The sequence below is a fragment of the Melopsittacus undulatus genome, chromosome Z (genome assembly GCF_012275295.1).
Source record: "Melopsittacus undulatus isolate bMelUnd1 chromosome Z, bMelUnd1.mat.Z, whole genome shotgun sequence".
Taxonomy (NCBI): domain Eukaryota; kingdom Metazoa; phylum Chordata; class Aves; order Psittaciformes; family Psittaculidae; genus Melopsittacus; species Melopsittacus undulatus.
In genome coordinates, this window is record NC_047557.1 from 2132393 (window position 1) to 2155525 (window position 23133).

The 23133-nt window shown below is 38.6% G+C and overlaps 1 protein-coding gene across 1 annotated transcript in view; it reads left to right on the plus strand.

Annotated features, from left to right (window-relative positions):
• DYM (dymeclin) overlaps positions 1–23133 on the plus strand; it is a 225360-nt gene that overhangs the window by 98322 nt on the left and 103905 nt on the right. Inside the window, exons 12-14 of the mRNA XM_031045692.2 lie at positions 3562–3687; positions 14818–14931; positions 16238–16332. Of these exons, the coding sequence (XP_030901552.2) occupies positions 3562–3687; positions 14818–14931; positions 16238–16332 (335 nt within the window). The remainder of the gene's footprint in view (positions 1–3561; positions 3688–14817; positions 14932–16237; positions 16333–23133) is intronic.

The window sequence follows — 23133 nt, forward strand, 5'->3', positions numbered from 1 at the left end:
GATGTTCTGTGACATTTCCTAGGGGGTTTTGAAATACGTCTTTGCTCTTTGGTAACTTCAGTTTAATCTGTAAATGGAATCAGCATGTTTTTTCTGTTACGCTAGATGGGCTCAGCTTACCTCCTACTTCGTATATGAACCTGCCTCTGTCAGTTGTAAATAAAGAACTGACGCAGGTAGATCCTGTTGTGCTTTATGATGCTTTGTCATTAGTAAGCCAGTGCATCTTTTTTGCTCTTTAATGTCAAATGAATAGGATGGGTTTGTGTCTCCCATAGCTTACAGCATGTCAGTTTGTATAATTTCATAAAATAACTCAGTTAAATATCTGTTAGGGATGTTCACATCTGGAATTTGGTTGTCTTATTGAAAGTACTTACAGGGATTCTCCAGGAAATGGTGAGACTGGTGAAATAGGGGCAAGCTAGCAGATATTTTCATAACTGTCTCTCATGGTCTGTGGATGGGAGAGTTTTGTGCCCATGTCTGTTTGGAAGAGCAGTTAATACCCATATTGCAGGTAAAAATACCAATGAGATGCCTGCTTATAGAAATAAGCTTTTTCTATTGAAGGTGTTTGCTTTGGCTGCTGAGTTGGCATTTCATTGCTGCTCAGTGACTGGACAGAAATAATGTATATGCTGATGTATTTATATCAACCCATGGTACAGCAGTAGTTTTTCCTGTGGTATTATTTGGCTTAAGCAGGGTTACTCTTGTGGCTATGTGGTCTTGTATTTTGTTGTATACTAAAGACAAGTTATTTTAAAACACTTTGCTTGGGAAACTGTTCTTGACCTTGGACCACATATAGCACCTGCAATTTTCAGTGTCTGTTTTTACCTCCTTTTACCATTTTTTTTGGTCTGTGTTTACCTGTTTTTACCATTTTTTCAATGGTGGCTGTGTCTTGCCAAATAAAAGCTGCTCCTGATGGAGGAGTATTAGAAGTAGTCCAGTAATGAGAGTTTAATGACTATGAATAAAAGGGCCAGCACCACCAAAAGAAGTGGTGGTTGTTTTCTCAGTACATGGCTGGACAATGCTGTTGCATAAGATGGCATATAAAAGTTTTAATGTGTGTGCTTAACATAAAGTGTAGAAATGTATTTTGGTTAAAATTCTAGATAGTCTTTCATATAAATATAATTTTAACCTTATATCCTTATTCTCACTTAAGTGTTGGCTTCTGAATTAATTTTTGTTTATAGAGAACAGTAGTACTTGTCCTAAATATGTGTGACCTCAGCAATCAGTATGCAAAGAAGAGCTGTTTGAAGGAGTAAAGGTTATTGTCACTGTGTGAATTGATACTGTTTTCATCTGGAAATGGCAGGTATAGAGAGTTAAGATGCCATTTGCCTTCTTCAGTTTGGTCTGGTGTGTACATGAAGTCTGGAAGAGGAGCAGAAAGGAAACTGGCCAGGGGAGTGGAGGAAGGAAGAAGAGGTTTTGGAAGCTTTCAAGGTGTTTTTGGGGCAGGAACACTGAATGGGGATATCTGGAGAGCCAGATCCCTCTTTAGAGTGGGAGTGATTTCAGTAGCTAGCATGAAATTGTAGTAAGAGTATTTCAACATTATTGGCTCATGTGGAAATGTCTGTAATGTCTCAATGTCAGAATCAGGTACCCGTTTTTAATGTCATTGTAGCAACACACTTCTAGGGCTTGGAGCACTTGAGGAACATGAATGCAGGTTTTCAGTTTAGTTTGACCTGATACTAATGTGCATAGACAGACACGTTGGGCTGTTCTGAAGGAATATGTTTCTCCAGAGTTCTTCGGATAGTATTATTTAGCCTTAACCACACTGGATCATAGTTATGTTGAAGGAGTGCAAGCCATGTACTTTGTAAGGCAGCATATTCAATTCTGAGTAGCTGTAAAAATTAACAAACCTGGCCATTTGAAAGCTGTCTTGAGAACTAAGAGCTTGTTCCACTGGTTACCTTCAGAAAGGCTTTTGTTTTTCTCATTGCAAAGTCAAGTTATAAGTGAGTGCAGTTCTTTGGCAGTTTCTATTGTTTCCTGCTGTATGCTGCCTATCATAGTGCTCGGACTTAGAAATGAGTTTGAGCTTATGCAGTGCAAAGCTATGTGCAGTACAAATATTGGAGATGGAAATCATTTGAAGAGTGGCTTAATGCAGTGATGTTTGTCTCCTTTTTCCCCTATCCATGAAAAAGGACAAATGTTTTTTGCTATATATGCTAAGTAGATATTCCAGGGAAAACATCTTTACTTTAAAGACATATATTCACAAAATACAAAGACATCAACTCTGGTTTCATCTGGAGAGAGAACTTTGTGAAGGATCCTTTGAAATGGAAGGATGATTGCAATGTGTAAATACTTCTTTCCCTCTGCTTTTGTTGTGGTATTGTGTTGACCCTGGCCAAAGCATCTGTCAAAAGATTTTGTGGCCTGCAGCATTTAGATCAATCTCATTGGTTTTAATATAAGCTGTTGTGTGTTTTAATATGTTCCAACTGTTTGAGGACTGGTTGATTGTAAGAGAACATTCTGGTATGTTCAGAGGCTTGTGAAGGACTTGGTGTCCTGGCTACTCACCAGAATAGGTTTAACATGATTCACCCTGCTCTACTCGGCCTGTTTTGAGAAACAGCAAGTCTTTAGGTGTCTGGAAGCTTTTTGGAACACATTCTACATCTCATCCGCTATCTTGGAATTGAGAGTTTTCTCCAGTTCCTTTTCCCAGGGTGTTTTGTGATTTAGGCCTATTTGTACAGCACAGGGAAGCAGAATTGTACAAAGCCAGAGGAAAGCTGATTTTCAGTTGGTAGAGAAGACAGTATTTGCATCTGGATTAACTTTAGACTAACATTCAGGTATGCTTGCTGTTGCAATGAAATCTCATTTTTGTTATTATTGCGAGTCTTTGGCTTAAGCTGTTCATCCTGGTGGAAATGTTGCAAGACCTTGGGCTGAACTCACATCATAGTGTCAGTTCTCTTTGGCTGCGTATTATCTAGAATTAGAAAAACAGGCCTTTTCTAGTCTTAATCCAACCCAAACTAGTTCTTTTCTGGGATTATCTCCACACACCAAAGTGGGTTTTGAGTTTCAGGTCTCAGAATGCCTCTGTGCACCTTAGCTCCATTATGCTTGGCAGTATTTGATGAGGGGGGTCTTCAGACCAGGCTTGTTCGAGCACAGATGGTTAGAAACAATTGTTTTCCTCCTTCAACTGGTAGAAATCTTGTTTAATAATTTTTGTTTTCCACATGGTCTACAGGGGAACTAAAGCTTTCAGAACCCATGGTAACTGGTATGGCTGGAAATCTCATTTATTAGGAATTGAAATTCCATGTCTGACCACAAGAAAGAATTTGTTTAGACTCTTTTGTGGAGACAGAATGAAACAGATGGAAGGTGTTTGAACATTGTACGTCACTATTTAGGGGTGGTTATTTCAAGAAGGAGGAATTGCTATGATGTTGTTAAGGGCAGGGTAATACACGGGAGGTTTAGAGTCTCCTCTTTTTATTGTATGAGGTATTTGAAGACTAAACTAATACACACATTTTTTCTTCCATAAAGGTTCTGCCAATTCTTGAAATTCTCTATCATGTTGAAGAAAGGAATTCACACCATGTTTACATGGCTCTTATCATTCTGCTGATCCTTACAGAGGATGATGGCTTCAACCGATCCATCCATGAAGTGGTGAGTTGTTCTTTTGGTAAATTGTTCTTCAGCTGTAAAAATGGTTTAAATCCTCATTTTTATAAAGATATATTGGTATTATCTGTTTCCTCAGCAGAGGCTGTGTGTGTTCATCCAAATTTGATGACATATACATATTTCTTTCATGAGCACTAACCCGAAGTTAGAAGAATCATTTCAAAACTTTCCAGATGAACAAACGCATTCCCTCTTGTAGAGGAGGTGCTGCATGTACCTCTTTTTCTGTCTTTTCCTGTGCTTCCTGTTACAAATTAATGTAATAATAGTCAGACAAGTGTCTCAAAGATGTCGAGTCTTTGCCATGAAAGTGGAGGGGCTAAATGAGAATAAAAAACACAGAAAACCTTTCTTAGTTCTCTTGAAAAACTTTGCTTAACCAGTTTGCTGCAGCTGAGAGGAGCTTTTAGTTGGAGTTCTATTTTCCACACTGAAGGTTACTTCCTTACTTGGCATTTCTTTTTCTGTCTTTCTGCTCGATTAATATCTATTCTATGTTGAACATACAAAATTACCCAGATTTTACTAGTTTTGATGGGCCTCAACCATCTGTGCTTGGACAATGACGTTCTAGTTTCCCAGCTTCTAAAACTATGATAATGCTGAAGGTGTCTGCACTGATTTTTATTTGATTTTTTGACTGGGACATGGAAATTCTTGAATGGGGTTATGTGATATTAACGAAATACAAAAAGCTGGAAGCAGGTTTCAAGGTATCTGAACAGAACTCTTCTCTCAGGTAAATTTCCAGCCTGTTTTAGAGGGAGCTGGCATTTACAATGTTTACTTTCAGTATTTACTCTCAGAAATTTCAGATTATTTCCTATAGCTTTGTATGGAGAAAGCAAGAAGAGGTGATGTTTATATTTAATTTCCTGGGAGTACCTTTTAGGAAGCAGTTTTTAGGAAGAGCACCTGTAGTAACCATGCAGATAACTGAAATAGCGTTTTCCTGGAGCTTTCGTGTGTCTTGAATCTGTACATCCACCTGTACATGTGTGCTGTGTATTTTGGGGTTTTTTGTCACTAAGTCATTTAACTTCCTTTGTAAATTGAGCTTGTTGAGCATTAGAGTCCAGCAGGCACACTGCCTCAGTCCCTTCATTCTTCATTTCTTTTAAAGGCTCCACACATGGTCTTTCAATAAATTCCTTACTGGATAAGTAGAAGTGGAAGATTTCCCTGAAATTTGTTAATGAGAATCCAGATGTTGAATGAAAACATAAATCCAGTTTTCCCCAGTTTGTGCATGCTTTTGCAGCTAACCCTGCCAATATTTGTAGCATTTTCTGTGCCATGTGGGTATTAGTTTACTATTTCTATTTTAAATAAAAACAAAACCAAACCCCACCTTGTTCCTTTTCCTGTGCACTGTTTTTGGTGGGTTTTGGGGTTTTTTTTCAGTCCTGCCTTTGCTTCTTTCAGTTTTTCTCAATTTAATCTTAGATTTTACTTCAGATTTTACTAATTGCTTCTTTCTTTTATTCTGTGTTTGTGTTTTCCCACTCCATAGTATCTGGTGAGAAGCATCCATTCAATAATACCATTAATATAGCCAGAGTTTTGCTGGTTCTGCTTCTTAAGTAGGTGAAAGGTGGGTGTGAAGTGATGGGCCTTCAGGATTGTCTATGTGAACATCTCCTGTCAGCCCTACTGCAGAAAATAGCTGTGAAAACAGACATGTGCATGGATGGAGAGCTATGATGCTGCAGAGGATAGATGTAGCATAACCTTAATTCTTCTTCCTGCCTTCTTCTGTTTGTGCTATTCTTCCTCTTAGACTTTTCTCCATTATCTGAAATGCCTTCATGCCAAAGGAGAGAACAAACTTGGAGGCAAAGCAGTTTACTTTTCCATCCTTGCAATGCTTCTCTTACTGAACTTGAAGGCTTTTTCTTGCTCCATGTTCTTATTTGTTGTCATGCAGGTGGATTGGATGCAGTGAAGGAGAAAGAGACCTCCCATTGTTCAGATCTCAAACTGAAAGTCACCTAATAAACTATGATAGAGAAGAGTTGATGACTGTGATACCAACTCCTAAGTATTCCTTATAGAAAGGATTCCGTATTTACAGGAAAAAAACCACATAAAAATGAAATGAAGTTACCTTCCTGATCTCTGTATCTACACCATTCCTGAACTTTACAGAAGGATGTGGATATCAAAATACAAATGTTTGTAGATTTCAAACTGTTGGGGAATAGCTATATGAGTAGTGAGTTCCTACATATGAGGTACGAGGCCCCATGATGGGGAGTAAGTGTAGTTAGTGCCTTACACTGAGGGAAAAGGATTAAAAATCATACTGATAAATCACTTCCTGTCACCAGTCTTTTTGGATTACTTCAATGTTTCCAGGACTGAATGACCAAGTTACTATTCAAAAAGGACAGTATAAAGAAAGAAATCAGTCTCATACTCTCTTAAATATTAACTCCACATCTTATAAAGGCTGAGAGCATGTTATAGGGCAGCAAAATTAAGGGAGTTGGGAAGACTGTGCAGTTATTTCTGTAAAATGTGACTGTTTAGCATCAGTGAGAAAACTGGAATGAAACTCTTGCTCCCAGCAAATATTTATCACATTTTAGCAATTACAGCAGGATTTATTTTTCTCCCCATCACTTGAGTAAACTGTGAAGAAAAAAAGGCTTGATGTATTTTAGATCAACCTGTTTTTCTCTCTGCTGCTGTGTATCCTGCATACTGTTCTTATGAGAAGCATGACTGTACAGTCCGTTTATGGGCTATTTTCCTTTGTGGCATTTAACCCACATTTATTTATTGATTTAAAGATTAATTTTAGTAAGCACAGTTTTATAAATCTTGTGATTATACTGATTGGTAAAGAGCTCAGGAAACCACAGGAACTCCTTCTGTCTGCTGAAGCATTTTTTTTTCCTTAACTGCCTGGAAAATACAACCAGAACCATAGGTCCCATTCCTGCAGTTGGCTTAGTGCAGTTAAGTCCCTGTAACCATACAGAGCTCAATTTCATTCACTAATAATAATAATAACAGCAGAGTAAATGAGTAAATGCAAGAATTCCCAAAAGGGAAGGATTATTGCTGATTTGTCTTCTCTGATTCATGAAACTAAATAAAATTAAATCGGATGTCAAAATAACATCATATTTTATGTAGCAGTGACCTATAATACGTACCACTATAGTACTTTTTGCTGTAGTAAACAGTGTTAGATTGTAAGTCACAATTTAACTGTGTTTTGATTGTGTTAAGAAACATCCCACAAGCAAAATTATAGGAAACTGAGAATCTCAGTGCTCAGTATATATAGAACTGAGTTCCTGTTCTTTGCACCTGCAGTTCTGACGCCCTCAGTTGTAGATGTCCAAGAGCCTGGTGTTAAAAAGAGTAATTAAGCAAAACATTTTCATTTTAGTTTTCAATTATTGCAAGACTGCCCCAGGTCTGGATTTGTTTTAGTTTTTTTCCCTTGCTAATATTGTAAGCAAACTGATGAGGTTGTTCATTTGGGGCACTGAGTTCACGCAGATGATTCTGAAATTCAAGATCATCTTTGTTTTGTGCTTCTGCAACCTGCGCCCATGGGAGCATTGGTGGTGGGTGCTGTTGTTTGTTTAAATAGGCATTTCATTGCCTGCCTGCTGTGGTTGTGTTCTTCAGTAAGGGGGAGAGGAGAGTCAAGGGGATAGGGACTGGTAGATGACCTTTTAGCTTTGACGTTTGGTTGTTGTTGTGGTTTGGAGTGGACTGTTACAAGGTATGGTTGTTTCAGTGAATATAATTTTCCAGGATTGGTGTTTTTAAAGTTCAGGTGTGAACCATTGGCCATTTATGGAGTTAGACCAGGACATGGACATGCTTGTCCATGGTTAAAGATATCAGAATGTCCTTTTACAGGCTCTGATAACTTCATGTTTTTCATTAGGCATTTGAAATGTGACAAGTGGCCTTTGTGCTAGAGCTCTGCTGCCGATAATCTGACTAAACTTGGCCAAATTATAAACCTCTGTTTTTAAGCAGTCTGTTTCCATCTGTGCAGCAGATGCATAGTCAGAGGTGGCCTGATGTCTGTTGTGATTGAATATTCTCATTTTCCTGCTTCCAGAGCCAGGTGGGCTATTTGCATCCTCCCCTGTCCAGTGATCATATGTCAGTTGAGGTGCGTAGGGACAAGCTGAAGCTTCTGTAGATGCTGCTTCCAGCTCCTGTGGGATTGGCCTGTGCTCCCAGTGATGCTTCTGTTGCCGTCTGGCAATAGTTGAAACCTCATAGAATCATTTATGATGGAAAAGACCCTTAAGATTGAGTCCAGCTGTAAATCTAATGCTGCCAAGTCCACCACTAAACCATGTTCCTAAGCACCACATCTGCATCTCTGAAGAATAAAGTGTGAAGGAACAGGACCCCTGACATGGATCCCAGACTGGTTTGGGTTGGAAGGGACCTTAAAGTTCATCCAGTTCCAACCCCTTGCCATGGGCAGGGACACCTTCCACTAGAGCAGCTTGCTCAAGGGCCTGTCCAACATGGCATTGACATGACCGTGGTTGGGAGAAATAGGAAGGAGGCTATGGCTGGCTGCACAAGGAACATGAGATGGGTCGAGAGGGGGAGAGAAAGATAAAATAAACAAGAAACAGGTGAGAATTGGGATTGAGAAAAGAGGCAGGATAGGAACAAAGTCAAAATGCTGGAAAAGGTGAAGTCAGACTTGTTTATGAGGAGAGACTGGAATGGCAAGTTGACTGAGGGAAGCAGGAGCTGGGAAGAGAAATTGCTGAGAGGAATGTGGTGTGGGAGGGCAAGGAGCTGGGAATGAGCCACAGGGAGTTAAAACAGAAAGGGTAACAGCTTGTGCATAGCACAGGAGCCATAGATGTATGACAAAGATATGACTGGAGGTTATCTAACTTGTTCCAGTCCCATTCTTCTTTTCTTGTGGAGACACCCCTTGTGAGAGAGCACATGTTGGGACCTGAGGCTCCTGAGTTCCATCACAGTGTGAATCAAGGACCTTCCACTTTGGTTGGTGAAGCACAGGGATGTGCCCCACAAAATAGCACCAAAAGGGGTAGAAAGAAATATGGGCCTCAGTTTATCTGTGCGAGAAGCTCGTTTGCTATTTCACTTGCAAATGAGAGACTCCTAAGAAAAGGCATATTAGAGATTTAATCAGTAAGTTGATCTTTTTTGTTGGGGTAAGCATATTTTGTCTCAGACAGGGAGAAAATACCCACTCTTTGGGTATTGTTTTAGAGCAAATTGAGTGAAAATCTTTCTTTTCAATAAGCATTTGGAAATATGTGCCTTTATGTGGCAATGGTTTGGATTTACATTGTGCATCGTGTCAAAACAAATAGTATTCTATGCTACCCATTTTCATGTTTATATTTTGTTTTAAAGAGTATATTACATTTTCAATAACGTAAGTGTTCAGAAGTTTCAGGATATGAAATATGCAGTCACAGCTTATCCTGTTAATATTTATGTATTACAGAGTACAAACATTCAAAGAACAGTGTATTTTTCTTCTGGAAGGTTCAGGTGCTCAGCTTGGACGCTTTGTTGTCAAAATGGTTCATTTATTTCCTTATATAAAGTCTTCTCTTGAAAACAGATATAATCACATAATCATAATGTCACATAAACTGTTTTTAAGAAATCACAATTAATTGCAACTGAAGTGACTGTCTACACTTCATTTAGCATTTTGCAGTTGTGAAATAACCCACTAACTTGCTATATGTGATCATGTGTTTATGTTTAGTAGCCTCAGGATGATTAAGTTCTCCTCTAGCAGAGTATCTTCTTGCAGTGCATTTCATGTGTATAATCCATTAATTACTCAACTAACAGCTTTTTAACTTTTCTTTGTCTCTTTTGTGAGAATACAGATAGATTTTTCTGTCTTTCAGGCTGTTCCTGTTTATCGTCTGTGCTGTCCATCCTGACTAGATGTCCTTGTTTACTAAAACTCCTTGGATAACTTGCTTTCATTTAGACCATCACCACTTTGTCTTAAAATAGTATTAGCAACTTGTTACAACCAGAAATTATACTTGTGTCCACATCCACTCATAGCCTGCTATATGTGGAAACCTCTCATGCAGTGATTTCATGTTTCCTATTTGTTCCTCAGCTTTAACCATTCTTCCTTAAATACCTCTCAAGTCTTTCCCTTTTTCCCATATTCTGATTTTTCTATCCTTTTAGCAAAAGGTGTTTACCAGAAATTGTCACATTTGAGCCTGTTGCTGGGGATGTTTGTCACCTTAGCTAGCTACTTCACTACTATTAAATGTTGGTTTTTACATACTGTAGGTCAGTCACTGGCTTCACTTTAGCTGCTTGTGGGAAACAGGAAGGTGCTGACAGAAAGTCAGTGGATGATGGAGATGCTTTTTTCATGTTTTATTTTAATGATCTGAACTTGTATTTTGTCTCTTTGTATATGGTACAGAAAGGATTTCAGATCTCAAACTGCATCAGCTTGCCTACTAACATGAATTTCCTGAGCCTACCAAGTATGTCTTAAGTGGCTGTGTCTTCTTTTGTCGTTGTAGAGTATCTAGTGTATAATGATATTTGGGATGTACATCTTGTTGCGTCACCCTTTGTATGCATGATTTCCCAAAGCATAAATGGGTAAGAATCCTTTTAGGAGGTTCCTCCTTTTTAGGAGGTTCATCAAAAAAGATCTTTCAGCACAGACAAATGAAATCTTCCCTGAAATACTTAATTAAAGAGAGGCTTTCAGGTATGCTAGGAATAAAGTGAGGGAGGAGAGAGTTTGATGAATCATAATTGGGATGCTATTTCAGATGTCTCTTGTACTGTGAAAGTACAAGACACACAGTGAAGGTAAAAGTGAGGGTGGGAGGTAAAGAAAAGAAATATATATGCATGTGGAATATGCAGAGCATGGAAGGTTAAACAATGTTTTTAATAAAAACCAAACCACCACCCAAAAAAGGCAGTACTTATAAAGTATTACCCTTGTCTGGAATAAACTTCATAAGATTCTATTGACTAAGAGTTTTGATAGAATGTACATGTCATTATGTCTTGAGTAGTAAGTACTCCTTGCAGTAGGATCCTACACGATACTAAGGGAAATATAATATCCCCCAAAGCCTTGTGTTAAATAATACCCTGATTTTTGCCAGCAGTACTGCTATCAGAAGTGCTGGGAACAGCCATGGTCCTGTTGCAAAGCACAGCTTGGAACACTGCCGTGGAGTAATTGAGAAGCAAATGCCTTGATGTGTGTCCTGGGCAGCATCAGCAGCAGCTGAGGGGGGAAACAAGAAAACCAGTGATGTGAAGGCAGTGGCTGCTTGAAGGAGGAGTCCTGTGAGAAGGACTCCTTCATGTGAAAAAAAGAAGTATTTTTTCATTTCAATTTGCTGATCTGAATCTTTCTGATTAATCATGAATAGGTCTGTCAGGAGCACACAGTTTGCTGAGAAGAAGAACTGCCTCTTCTAATATATATGACAGAAGAGTCTGTCTTATATTACTTTGATTGGACAGGTCTGTCTTTGGTTTGTGTTTGGAGCTGATAAAAATGCTTTTGAAGTCACAAGTGGGAATATAGTGTGTAAGAGAGGGAGGACTTGATCCCAACTGATAATGAAAAGAAACCCTTAAAGCATAGAGACCTATAACGTACATGTTTGGGATTTAAGGGCAAAAGTTGATGAACAGAATGAAGCAGAATTATATGTAGGTTACAGGGTGCTTTGGCTATGTGTTTCAGAGCACTTGACATCAAACAGTTGTAGTCTAACCTCTGCATTCTCAACACGAATACAATTTGCATTACGGTGATTTGTGAGTAACTATTGGGGGTTCCTCAGAACAGCATAGTATTTAAGATCGTTGATGCTTCACAGATTGTAATATTAATAATTTGCTTAGTTCACATGCTTTTGTGGGAGGCATGTACTTGTGCATGTGTCTTAAACTTACTGCAGGAATGAAGGCTGCTGAGTAGAAAAGAAATTCAGCAAGAGGCGCATTGTAAAATACTCCAGACTGCCTTATTGCATCTCGTATTTGGAAGGATTGGTCAGCAGCGGTCTGTTGGCTGATTCTGTTGGTGATATTCCAAACCCAACTATGGGGAGCATGGGGAAAATTGAAAATGAAAGCAGACTGATGGAAGAGAAACAAAGATCAGGAAGATAATTGGAAAGGGAACTTCCTACTTGAAGTGTTCTTTTTATAATACAACTTCTAATTTTCTCTCCGAAGAAATGTGTTCTATTTAAAAACAAGTTGTCATCTGCAGTGACAGTCATGCTGTTAATATTCTTATGGGACTCTTACATAGCCTACTTGTATTCCACTGTATGAGAAGCATCCTGGCCTGTATCAGCACCAGTGCGGCAGCAGGGTCAGGGCAGGGATTGTGCCCCTGCCCTGGGCACTGGTGAGGCTGCACCTCAAATACTGTGTTCAACTCTGGGCCCCTCATCACAAGAGAGACCTTGAGGGGCTGGAGCAGGGCCAGAGAAGGGCAATGGAGCTGGTGCAGGGCCTGGAGCACAAGAGAGATGGGAAACCTGGGCTGTTCAGATGGAGAAGAGAAGGCTCAGGGGGGACCTGATGGCTCCCTCCAAGTGCCTGACAGGAGGATGGAGCCAGGAGGGGCTGGGCTCTGCTCCCAAGGAACAAGGGATGGGACAAGAGGAACCGGCCTCAAGCTGCACCAGGGCAGGTTTAGATGGAGCTGAGGAACAATTCCTGCCCCAGAGGGTGCTCAGGCATTGGAACAGGCTGCCCATGGCAGGGCTGCAGTCACTGTCCCTGGAGATATTTGAAAGATGTGTAGATGTGGCATTAAGGTTGTGGTTGAGCAATAGGACTCAATAATTTTAAGGGACTTTTCCAACCTAAACAATATTGTGATTCTGTAATTCAGAAAGGTTTGCACGGGTCCATGCTCTGGGCTGAATGGAAGAAGTTGTGGTAGCAAAATAGCTCTTGGTCTCCCGTTTCCTTCTTCAATATATGCAACGAAAAAAAGATTGCTTAACATACTGGCTTTAATGAGCTTTAGTGAACAGTGTGCATGACTATCGTTAATAATCTCTTAAATACAGAAAATAAATAATTTCAAATTAAAAAATTAATATTTTGGAAAATGCAGATACGGTGTGGCCTTGTTGGATTCCAGATCTGTGCTGGTTTTGTGGTTAGCAATCAAGTGGCCAGATGGTCTAAAAACGTGACATATAATTGTGTGTAAACACATGATTATTAGAGAAACAAAGCAACCCTTTGCCATTACCAGTAATGAGACAAGTTGGTGTTTTGCCCTATTAACACATAAATAACAAGATCTAAATGCCCATGGCAGGGGGGTTGGAACTGGATGATCTTAAGGTCCTTTCCAACCGTAACTATTCTATGATTCTGTGATTCTATATGTTGATTGTCCATTTCTCCAGGTCACATAAATGTGTAAGTACAACCTGTGCTTTTGCTTTCAGATGTGGAGTCATTTCTCTTTGACACTGTTGAGTTCAAGGGGAAGTGTCTGACCTACCAAATGAAGGGATGATGCTACAACACTTCAAAATGAGAGCTGCTTAAACTATGGGCCCACATTTTGCCATAGATTTTGCAGAATCTAATACTATATTCCTTCAGAAGCCTGTGTAGACACCATTGCATAGATATTTTTTAATTCCTTTTTTTAGGTTGCTGTATGAGGCTTTAGATTCTAAAAGTTCTCTTTTTAAAGTAATTCAGAATATCGCCAAATTAATACATTTTAATTTTGCTTTCCAGATAACTCTTCTTTTTCACAAATACAATTGTGATTCTTCCCATCACAGTTTATATGACTGTGTATGTCTTAGAAGGAGTAAATAGTATAAAATCAGCAGCAACTTGAAGTAGTTCCTAGCATTGCCTTTCCCTTTGGCCTTCTGCAAATCATTCAGCATCCAGCTCTTCATCTCTTCGGTTACTACTTCTCCATCCTCTCTATAAAAGAGGTTTTGCATGAGAGCTTGTTAGTGGGAGGAAGAGAGAATTCTAGAAGCAGAAATTATATAAATTGAAGGGCAACAATTTTTTTACTCATCCAAAGGAGAAGTGTCAAGAAGGGGTATGGTCAGAAGTGTTTTCATGTAACTTTTTAGGAGTTAATAATGGGTTTAATGAAGTTAATTTTAAATATGTCTGTATTATTTTCTTTGAATGTGAAGTTTCAATGAAACACACTTTTAATATATCAAAAATTGAGTTATATGGAGTTATAGCTTCATGTTAAATAGTCCTTGTTAAGCAAATTTTTGTTTTGACCCAGAATAAACCTGACATTATAGAGGATCTCCACTAGTTCAATTCCTTTTGACTCGTTTTTACCAGTTCTTTAAGGCAAGGATTTTTTTGCTCTATCACTGTGGGTTGATTGGATGAGTATTCTTATAGGAGAGAGTGGATTGATTCTCATTCCGCAGTAAACTCAGATATGGTGGCAAACTTCATCTACCCTGATGGTGGAGAGCACTGAAAGATACACAGGTCTTAACCTAGCTGATGACTTTCACTAACCTGTTAAGCGAAGAGACATCACATCTGGCAAGAGAAAGACTTCAGTGTGAAGTCCACAGTTAACCTGTTGATCTGCCCCGTGACCTTCTGCATGTGTGTTCTTGACGATCAGTCAGGGGTCGTACGTGCTGCCTCTTCCCTCTTGTAATGAGGGAAAACAGGAAGGAATTGGCAATGTTATTCAGGTGTCTGGGGTGGAACTGGAGACTTTATAAAGTGTGAAGGGTAAGATCAAAAAGAACACGGACGTGTGGTGGCACAGGGCATAGAAATTAGGGAAATGCCAAGTTGAATCATGTTTCTACATATAGTTTGTTTCCACTTCACTAATGATAAAGTTGATGAGATCTGTGAGGTGATAGTACTGCAGAAGTCTGTCTTTTTTGTTCTTTTTCTTTATTGCTATTTTTCTAATCATGCTTTAGAAGACAATAGATTTTGTCATGTTTGAGTCTGGAAGCTAATTTACCTATCATAAGGAATATGAGAGTACAAACAGCTTTTGGTGTTCTTATTCAGACCTGCGTGATGAAGAATTTTGTTCTTGTTTTTCAGATATTGAAAAATATCACCTGGTATGCTGAGCGTGTTTTAACAGAGATCTCACTTGGGAGTCTCCTGATATTAGTCGTGATAAGAACCATCCAATACAACATGACACGGACAAGGGTAAGAGTTGTGTGTAGCACTTACGCACATCGTGTGCGTTTCTAACTTCAACAGCATCAATTCATTTTCAAACAGGGTGTGGGATTTTCTTCATTCTCTTGCAACCAGTTGGCATTTGAATTTACAGGAGGGAAGGAAATATTAACTAAGAACAATGTTAAGTGGTTCTGAACTTGTAACATCATTTCTGTATCATCATCACGTTCAGTGAGTAGGATTCTCTAAAGACCGTAATTCAGGCACTGCACTTATCTTCAGATGAGAAGAAAAGTTCCTTAGTTTTATGAGAATAAATGATTCCTATAGGTTGTTTGCCTCTCAAGCTACTCAGAAGGTAGGAAGTTCAGCTCTACTTGTTGTTAGTGTTCTATGAAGTAGGACACTGACTGGGCTGTAAAAGTTTTTTAAGCTGTAGAAAACAAAACTGTTTCAACTTTATAGCCTCATATCAGATTGCTTTTGTGCATTTTTCAAGTATTTGATTCTATAACTTATCTCAAACATATAGCATGGTATCCTACACTTCTGAGTATATTTAGCAATTGAAGGCATGGAATTTTTTACATTGAAAAGTAGCAAAAATGTTTAAATATATTTTAAATTGGAAAACTTCAGGATCAAAACTTAAAATCAAAAGAAACTTCGAGAAACAATGCCATTCTTGACATACATTTGTAGGATTTGGAATCGGTCGTGTTATGTAAATGTATATTTTAGATTTGTGTAGGGAAATAAACCCCTATTGGATTGCATAAGTGAAAAGTTTGGTTCTCTGTAAACCCTTGACTTCACTAGGGCCAACATTTAAATGCTTATCTGGACAAATGGTTTCAGGGATGCTAACAAGGCCACCAGATCTCTGAAGTATCATATAGTTATAGTTGTTGGATAGATAGAATGCTTTGAAAGAGTTAATAGGGAGATGAGCTGTGAAGCAGAAAATTTTAGGACAAGCCTACAGAAGGGAGAGAGAGGAAGGGAGAGGATGAGAATGTTCTCATTATTTGTTGTGTCTATGATGTCATTGTAAGTAACATTGCTCACGAAATGTATATGTATATCCATATGGACATACATATTCCAAAATCTGAATGAAACAATCATTCTTCTGTAAGCCTTACAATTTAAGACACCATTTAAAACATCACCAAGTATATGCATTTTGCATTTCTGCTGGATGCTTTTGACTGTGTCCTCTAAAGCAACATGTATTACTTAGTCTTTTGAATGATTCCTGCAATAGGTGTCAGTGTGTATTAAAAGAATAGTTTAATGTAGGTTCTTCCTTTACTCTTCTTTCTGACAGGACAAATACCTTCATACAAATTGTCTGGCAGCCTTAGCAAATATGTCAGCACAGTTCCGCTCACTTCATCAGTATGCGGCTCAGAGGATCATCAGGTAAATATAAAGACTCTCTAAACTCATCTTTGAAACTCAGGTGTAGAGGAACTTGAATTCTGTATTCCGTAATAGATACCAATGAAGTAAATAGATGAAATGCTAACTGAATTACTAAACAATCCCAGAATAAACCAATTTGCTCTATACTTGAATCTATTCTGAATGCACAAAAGATACTTGTTGCTCTGTCTGAGGAACTTCTATTATCAAATACTGTACAGACTGGATTTTCAACTTGCTTTGTTTCTTCCTCCATGTTTGGCAATAGATCTATTTGTTAAATCAGACATAACACAATGACCATTTTGTGATGATACAGGCAATCAAACACATGCTTTTCAACGGATAAAGTATATTAGCCTTTGTAGTCATAAGTAGTCAATATCTGCTCTGGTTCTAAAACAGGGCCATAACTTTAAAGAAGCAGATACTGAAGGTGCAGACCACTTTGTAAAGGCAGGTAATTATGTGTCCAGCATCCTTCTCATCTTGGCAGCCAGCCCCTCTCCGAGCTCCAGGGGAAACCAGGAAGGTCCGTGTTAATGCGATCTGGAATAAACTGTTAACAGTGCTTGTCAAATACAGACAGTGTGCCAAAAATAAGTAAATGATAATTGCATGCCTGTACACTTCGTAAAGGGCTGGATTAACAAGGCATTGTTCTTAAGCCATTGCTCTTCAGGGTTTAATTCTCTCTTGAGTTCCTTCTCTTTTGGAAATGGTTGATTGTAGAAGTATGGACAGCAAACCAGGATGAAAGAGTTCTGCCTTTACCTTTTCCCTTCCGATGCTTGCTCTCTTTTCATACCTTTTGCAGTGACAGTGGTTGTTCGTAATTTGAATTGCAGCTATTTTCCTGTTACCTATTACAGAGATAGTCTGAAATACTTGTTTGCTTCATTTCACAAGTCATAGACACAGAGTCTGAGTTTTCCAAACTTCTGCAAATGTCACACTCTGAAATCATAGATCCTGGTGTGGTGTGAGATGCTCTACCTTGAGGCTCAAACACTTGGTCTGTTTTTGTTGTGTGGCACTTCGCCACTTCAGAGCTTTTTCCAGTGTTCCCAGTTTCTGATTTTGTTCCATTTTATTTTGCTGCTGTTTTCTGCAGACCAAAGTGACATATGTTCCTCTGGTAGCTGGAGCAGGAAGAGGTTGCCTTGCTAGTAATGTTACAGCCAGCCCAACACTGCTCAGTAGTTTTGAGTCCTCTAGACTAACTGTATGTGTATTTCTGAGTGGCTTGGCTTTTGTCAAAATGCTCTGAGTTTATGGACATCTACTCTTCAAAGTAAGTTTAGCTGAATTGCTTAGATTTAATTGGGTTACAAAATGGCTAAGCATGTGGTCTGCCGGACTATAGTCCAAAGATACTCCATTGCTGTTAATTTTAAGCTTCTCCCTTGTTGCCAGATGCTCCGTAGTAGTATTATTATTATTGTGGAAATAGTGGAGGTGATATTAAATTTGAAAAAGAAACAGGGAAACAGGAGGAAGGTTAGGGAAGGAAGATCTTATTCTGCAGTTAAAAACTAGTACATTTGGAAAATAGGCAAAAATGGCCACCAAGTTTGGGATTTAATTTGTCACCAAGATCATGATTGCATGCAAATCAAAAGACCCACCTATAAAACCATGTTTAACTCTGTTGTAAAATGCCCTGTGGTGCTAGAAGATGAGCAGGCTGGAAGGCAGAGTCAGTTGAAGGGGCAGCTTGTCTCCTGTATGATTTTACCACGAGTATGGTAGCATTTTCTTCTCAGGAGCTTTACAACTTTGGATTCCCTGTCAGGCTTAAGCACCATAAAGGAAGTATTTTAACTCAATTTCCTCTCAGAATCCACAGGTTTGTTCTAAGTTTCAGTTACTAAAACCAGCAATAGGAATACATGTTTCATAGGAGATTGATGTTTTGAGGCGTACGTTGTCCTTCCTTTTCCTACCCTATGAAGCCTGTTAGCCACTATTAAACTTAGGCAGAGCTGATGGACCCAGCTTTGTCCAGGATGCCAAAGCAGAATATTTATATTTAAATTCCTATTCTGATTCTGCCATCGGAGTGCAAGCATCTCTGAGAGAAGAAACCACAGTATCCATAATGAAAAAGTAGTTTCAGTAAAGGAAGAGCCTAAAAAGAAGATGGTATTTCATATTACATGAAGTATTTTAGGGTATAGGGTTTTTAAATTAAGTAGCTATGAAACACTTAACTTAAAATCTCCTTAGCAATATAACTGAACAGTTATAATTGAAGCTTTACCAGATGCTCTAATGAGCCCTTCCTTAATGTGAGAAGTAATTCCATTTCCATGCAGGCTTTTTCCTAATCCTATTCTGAGCATAGACTGCCAATTGTTTTAAATTCTGAAGACTATTTTCTCTGAAAGAATTAGCTGGGAATATTCAATGTAGTGTACTTAAGATCTCAGCAAAATACAGCTTCATAATATTGGGTAATTTGTGTCACAGAAAGCATGAAAATTGATAGATTTGTATAAATCTATCACAAGCAGCTGCTAGGAGTAAAAATAAATGTAATAGATGTTTTATAGTAAGATCCAACGCACTGTTCACTTAATGTTGGATGTCTTCTATTGTAGATTACCCTGACTTCACAATCCTTCCCTTCTCTATCCACTGTTAGAACTGGTTTGTTTCTAATTACACAGAGCTATTTTATCACAATAGTGCCAAGGGTGATGCTGCACTGCACTGTGTCTCTGTCATATTTGTGGAGTGATGACATTTGTAGTATCTTTAAATTATATTGGTAGACTTCTTATAAGCAAATAAAATGTGTGTTGATGTCATTATTGTCACAAATGACTACCAGAAGCGGCTGTATAGTCCCTAAGCAGTAAAGCACAACCAGGTGGACTGTTACTTACCTGCAGTGAGTGTAGGTTTTTCCTTTGCTTGGTTTCCATTCTACAAGTCCAATTACCAAAAAGTGAAGCCATAATTGCAATGTAAGGGCAGGTATTCAATTTGTCTCTTAATACTTCAGTTAGTTGGCATTAATTCCTGTAACCTATTTGGAAACAGCTTTCAGGATCTTTGACTTTTCTACTGCTAGCCTACCTACTCCAGTATGCGACACACTTTGAAATGGAGAGTATGAACAGCTACATTCTGACATCTCATCACCATGTCAATCAGTGACAAGAAAATTACTGATTACTTAAGGCAGACACTTTTCCTGTAGGTTCATGTGTTGGAATGTTTGTGGTTTTCTGAGCAGGCATATACCACTATAGTTTCCCGTACACCTTGCTAATTAGACATGCACATTTAATGTTAAATGACTTTAAGAGACTAGAAATACCATCCAGTTTTCTTTTCAATACGCTATCACCACAGCTGTTCACACGCAGGGCTGTGTGCGCCGCTAAGAACACTTTATCGATTGCGTTTCTCCCTGTTAGGTGACATAAGTGACTTGAATATCAAAAGATGGCACATAATTATATAAGTGTCAGATCTTGTAAGACGTCTTTGGCTATCATAGCGAGTTCGGTGGGGTTCACAGCATGACATGAAGAAAGAGGTTTGTCAGCTGTGGCTACCCCATCCCTGGCAGTGTTCAAGGCCAGGTTGAACACAGGGGCTTGAAGCAAGCTGCTCTAGTGGAAGGTGTCCCTGCCCATGGCAGGGATTGGAGCTGGATGAGCTTTAAAGTCCCTTCTGACCCAAACCATTCTGCAGTTCTATGATTCTCTGATCCTCCTGATGCTCACAGGAGTCAGGTGGAATCAGGAAAAAAGGTGTACTTAAATGGAATACAGGTTGGAGACTTGGGCATGCTGTGGGATGCAGTATGTGGTGCTTGAGCGTCATTGGAGACCTGCTGTACCTGTTAGGAGAACAAAACACGACACCTGCAGCCGGCCGTGCCTAATCTATGTCTGACTTGAAGAAGCAGAGGTAGCAACCCTACTTCTCACTGGTTGGTCAGCCGGGTAGTTGTATGATACCCTGAAGCATAGTGCTGAGCACTAGATTTGCTCAATGTTGGGTTTGTCTTCTCTGTTTTAAATACAGCTGTAAGTATTGTGCTTAAATATCCATGCTTGTAAAGGGAGACTGCATCACTGTGGATCCCCAAGTCTGCCTTCTCTCATCTGGGAGGAGGATGAAGCCTTTCTTTTCCTTTGTGATCTTCAGCAAAATCTGCATCAATTTTTAGAGTCAATTACGCTTCTTTAGCTACTAAGAAAAATTCCCATCCATTTTGACAGGTGCTGCTGTATTTGAGAAGTTTCACCTCGCCAACAAAACTGTTTTCTTTTTGCAGTTTCCTAATTTAGTAATTTAATTTCTCTGATACATTTTCCTCTTATAGAAGTCTGTCAGGATTTTCTTGAGTGAAGATAATTATGGAGGTTCTTTAAGAACAAGAATACATGATGTTGATTTAAACTGCACTTTTTAAACTCAGTTTAAGATTATGTTGGGTTGAAACCTGTGTTTAAGTTGTAATGTATGAGCTTGTAGAAGTGTTGTATTGCTGCTGCAATGTATTTATTAAGTGCGTACCAGCTGCAAGTGTCTTTGATCAGCAAATTTCATGCTGGATGAGAAAAAGGCTTACTATCATTAGTGCTGCAGAGAGTAAAAAATACATACGGCATAAGGAGAAAATGCATTTCTCATAAGTGGTCATTTAACTTGATTTTTTTGGAGGGAAGTCTCTGAATTTTCATAATAGATGCATTTAGCTCTGTGTTTTATATTCCTGCATATGAAACCACATAGCTAGTTTTTAGAAGTATAGAATCACAGAATAGTTAGGGTTGGAAAGGACCTTAAGATCATCCAGTTCCAACCCCCCTGCCATGGGCAGGGACACCTCACACTAAACCATATCACCCAAGGCTTCATCCAACCTGGTCTTGAACACTGCCAGGGACGGAGCATTCACAACCTCCCTGGGCAACCCATTCCAGTACCTCACCACCCTCACAGGAAAGAATTTCTTCCTTATATCCAATCCCATTGTCCATGTCAGTGACAAAGATGTTAAACAAGACCGGTCCTAACACCGATCCCTGAGGGACACCACTCGTTACTATTCTCCAGCTGGACATTGAACCGTTGACCACAACTCTTTGAGTGCGACCATCCAGCCAGTTCTTTATCCACAGAGTGGTCCACCTGTCAAACTGATGTCTCTCCAATTTAGAGACAAGGAAGTCCTGTGGTATAGTGTCAGACACATGGAATAGTGTCCATCCAGATTTCATTGTTTTCAAGTTGTTTCAATTTTTCAATGATTACTAGTTTATCAGCCATTTATTTAATGATGGCTTTGCTTGCTCTGAGTAAAATAGAGTAGTGTAAAACATTTGTGATCCAAGCAGTAACTCTAGGTTAAAACGTGAATTATTAAAATATGTTGTGAATTATTAAATTTTTTATATATTAGCACACAATTTTTAATCATTTAGATGTGTGCTTTATTCTTGGATACTGGTATAATTCTTGAGTGCTTTGGTTTGCGAAATGAAAAGTCGTTTGCAGAAGTTCACTGCTTTTCCAAGAATGAGTTTTGCTTACAATGTAAGCAAATCTGTTGGGTTTGTGAATGTGAATTTTGGTTATTTCATAGTTCCCCTTAATAACATAGCTACGTTTTTCTTGCAGTGTTTTTGTTTTACAATCATCTTTACAGAATTACACATCTTTGTAATATCCCTTGTGTTATTTGATAGAGTGCGTCACATACTGTATTTCCTGCCTAGCATTTATAGGCTGTAAGTAATCAGATTAGTTGTTATTATTGTCAATTTTCATATTGTATTGTCTTTAAAAGAAGAAACCACATTACTTCCCTCTGCTTTCTCCTACATTATGTCAGTTGTTGCTTTTATAAATTGGGGATAAGGAGGAAACAGATCCATTTTTTCACATGTTGCTGTGTTTGTGATGATGACTCTGTGATGCATGTGTTAATTACATCTGATACCATGGCTTTTTTTTGCCGCCATACGAGTATTTATTGAAAATATTTTTATTTTATATTTGCATATATATATAGGTGAAGTGCTTTTTAAACCTACAGTTTCTTCAGCAAGGACCTCTGTGTATAGAAAACATCTTGATTTTGCTAGGAGTTTGATTATTCAAATAGTTCAGTGTGTGTGTGTGTTCAGCAAAGAGGAAAAACATTTATGCAGCAGATACTTGTGATCTGACCTGTTATTAGGGGCTATGTTCGACTGAAAAATCTGAAGTTGTTGGGGTGTGAATGTGATAAAATAAGAACTTAACCAATTGCTTAATAAATTTGTTAGCAGTGTCAATAATGAGATGTAGTTGCTGGCTCGAAACTCATTAGGCTTGTTTATCTTCACATAGGAAGATAAAGTTCTCTCCCATGTGGCTTTGCACACTGTGAACATCCTGGTTTTCCTGTCTATTTTACTTTGATGTCCATGGTGCTTTTGGGAAGCTCTTTAACATACAGCTTCCTCTTTTGCTGGAGGAGAGCAATGGGACAGTTGGTGCAGAAAACTAGTGAAATGGAGTTACCCAAATCAGAGGCAGAAGAACATGGAATAAAACCCCAAGTTGCTGCATGAATGCTTCAAAGGTGTTTGATTTATAATTTAAATCTCATTTGAAAAGTATAGGAACAAAAGAATTGCTTCTTATACAGGAATTATGATTTTTAAATGGTGAAATGTTCGCTTAACATTTTTAACTTTATATGAGATATGTAAATGGAGCAAAAGAAATTAAGTGAATACGGTATGCAGTACTTCTATGAAACTCAACTTGCTGGCTTCTTTCTTA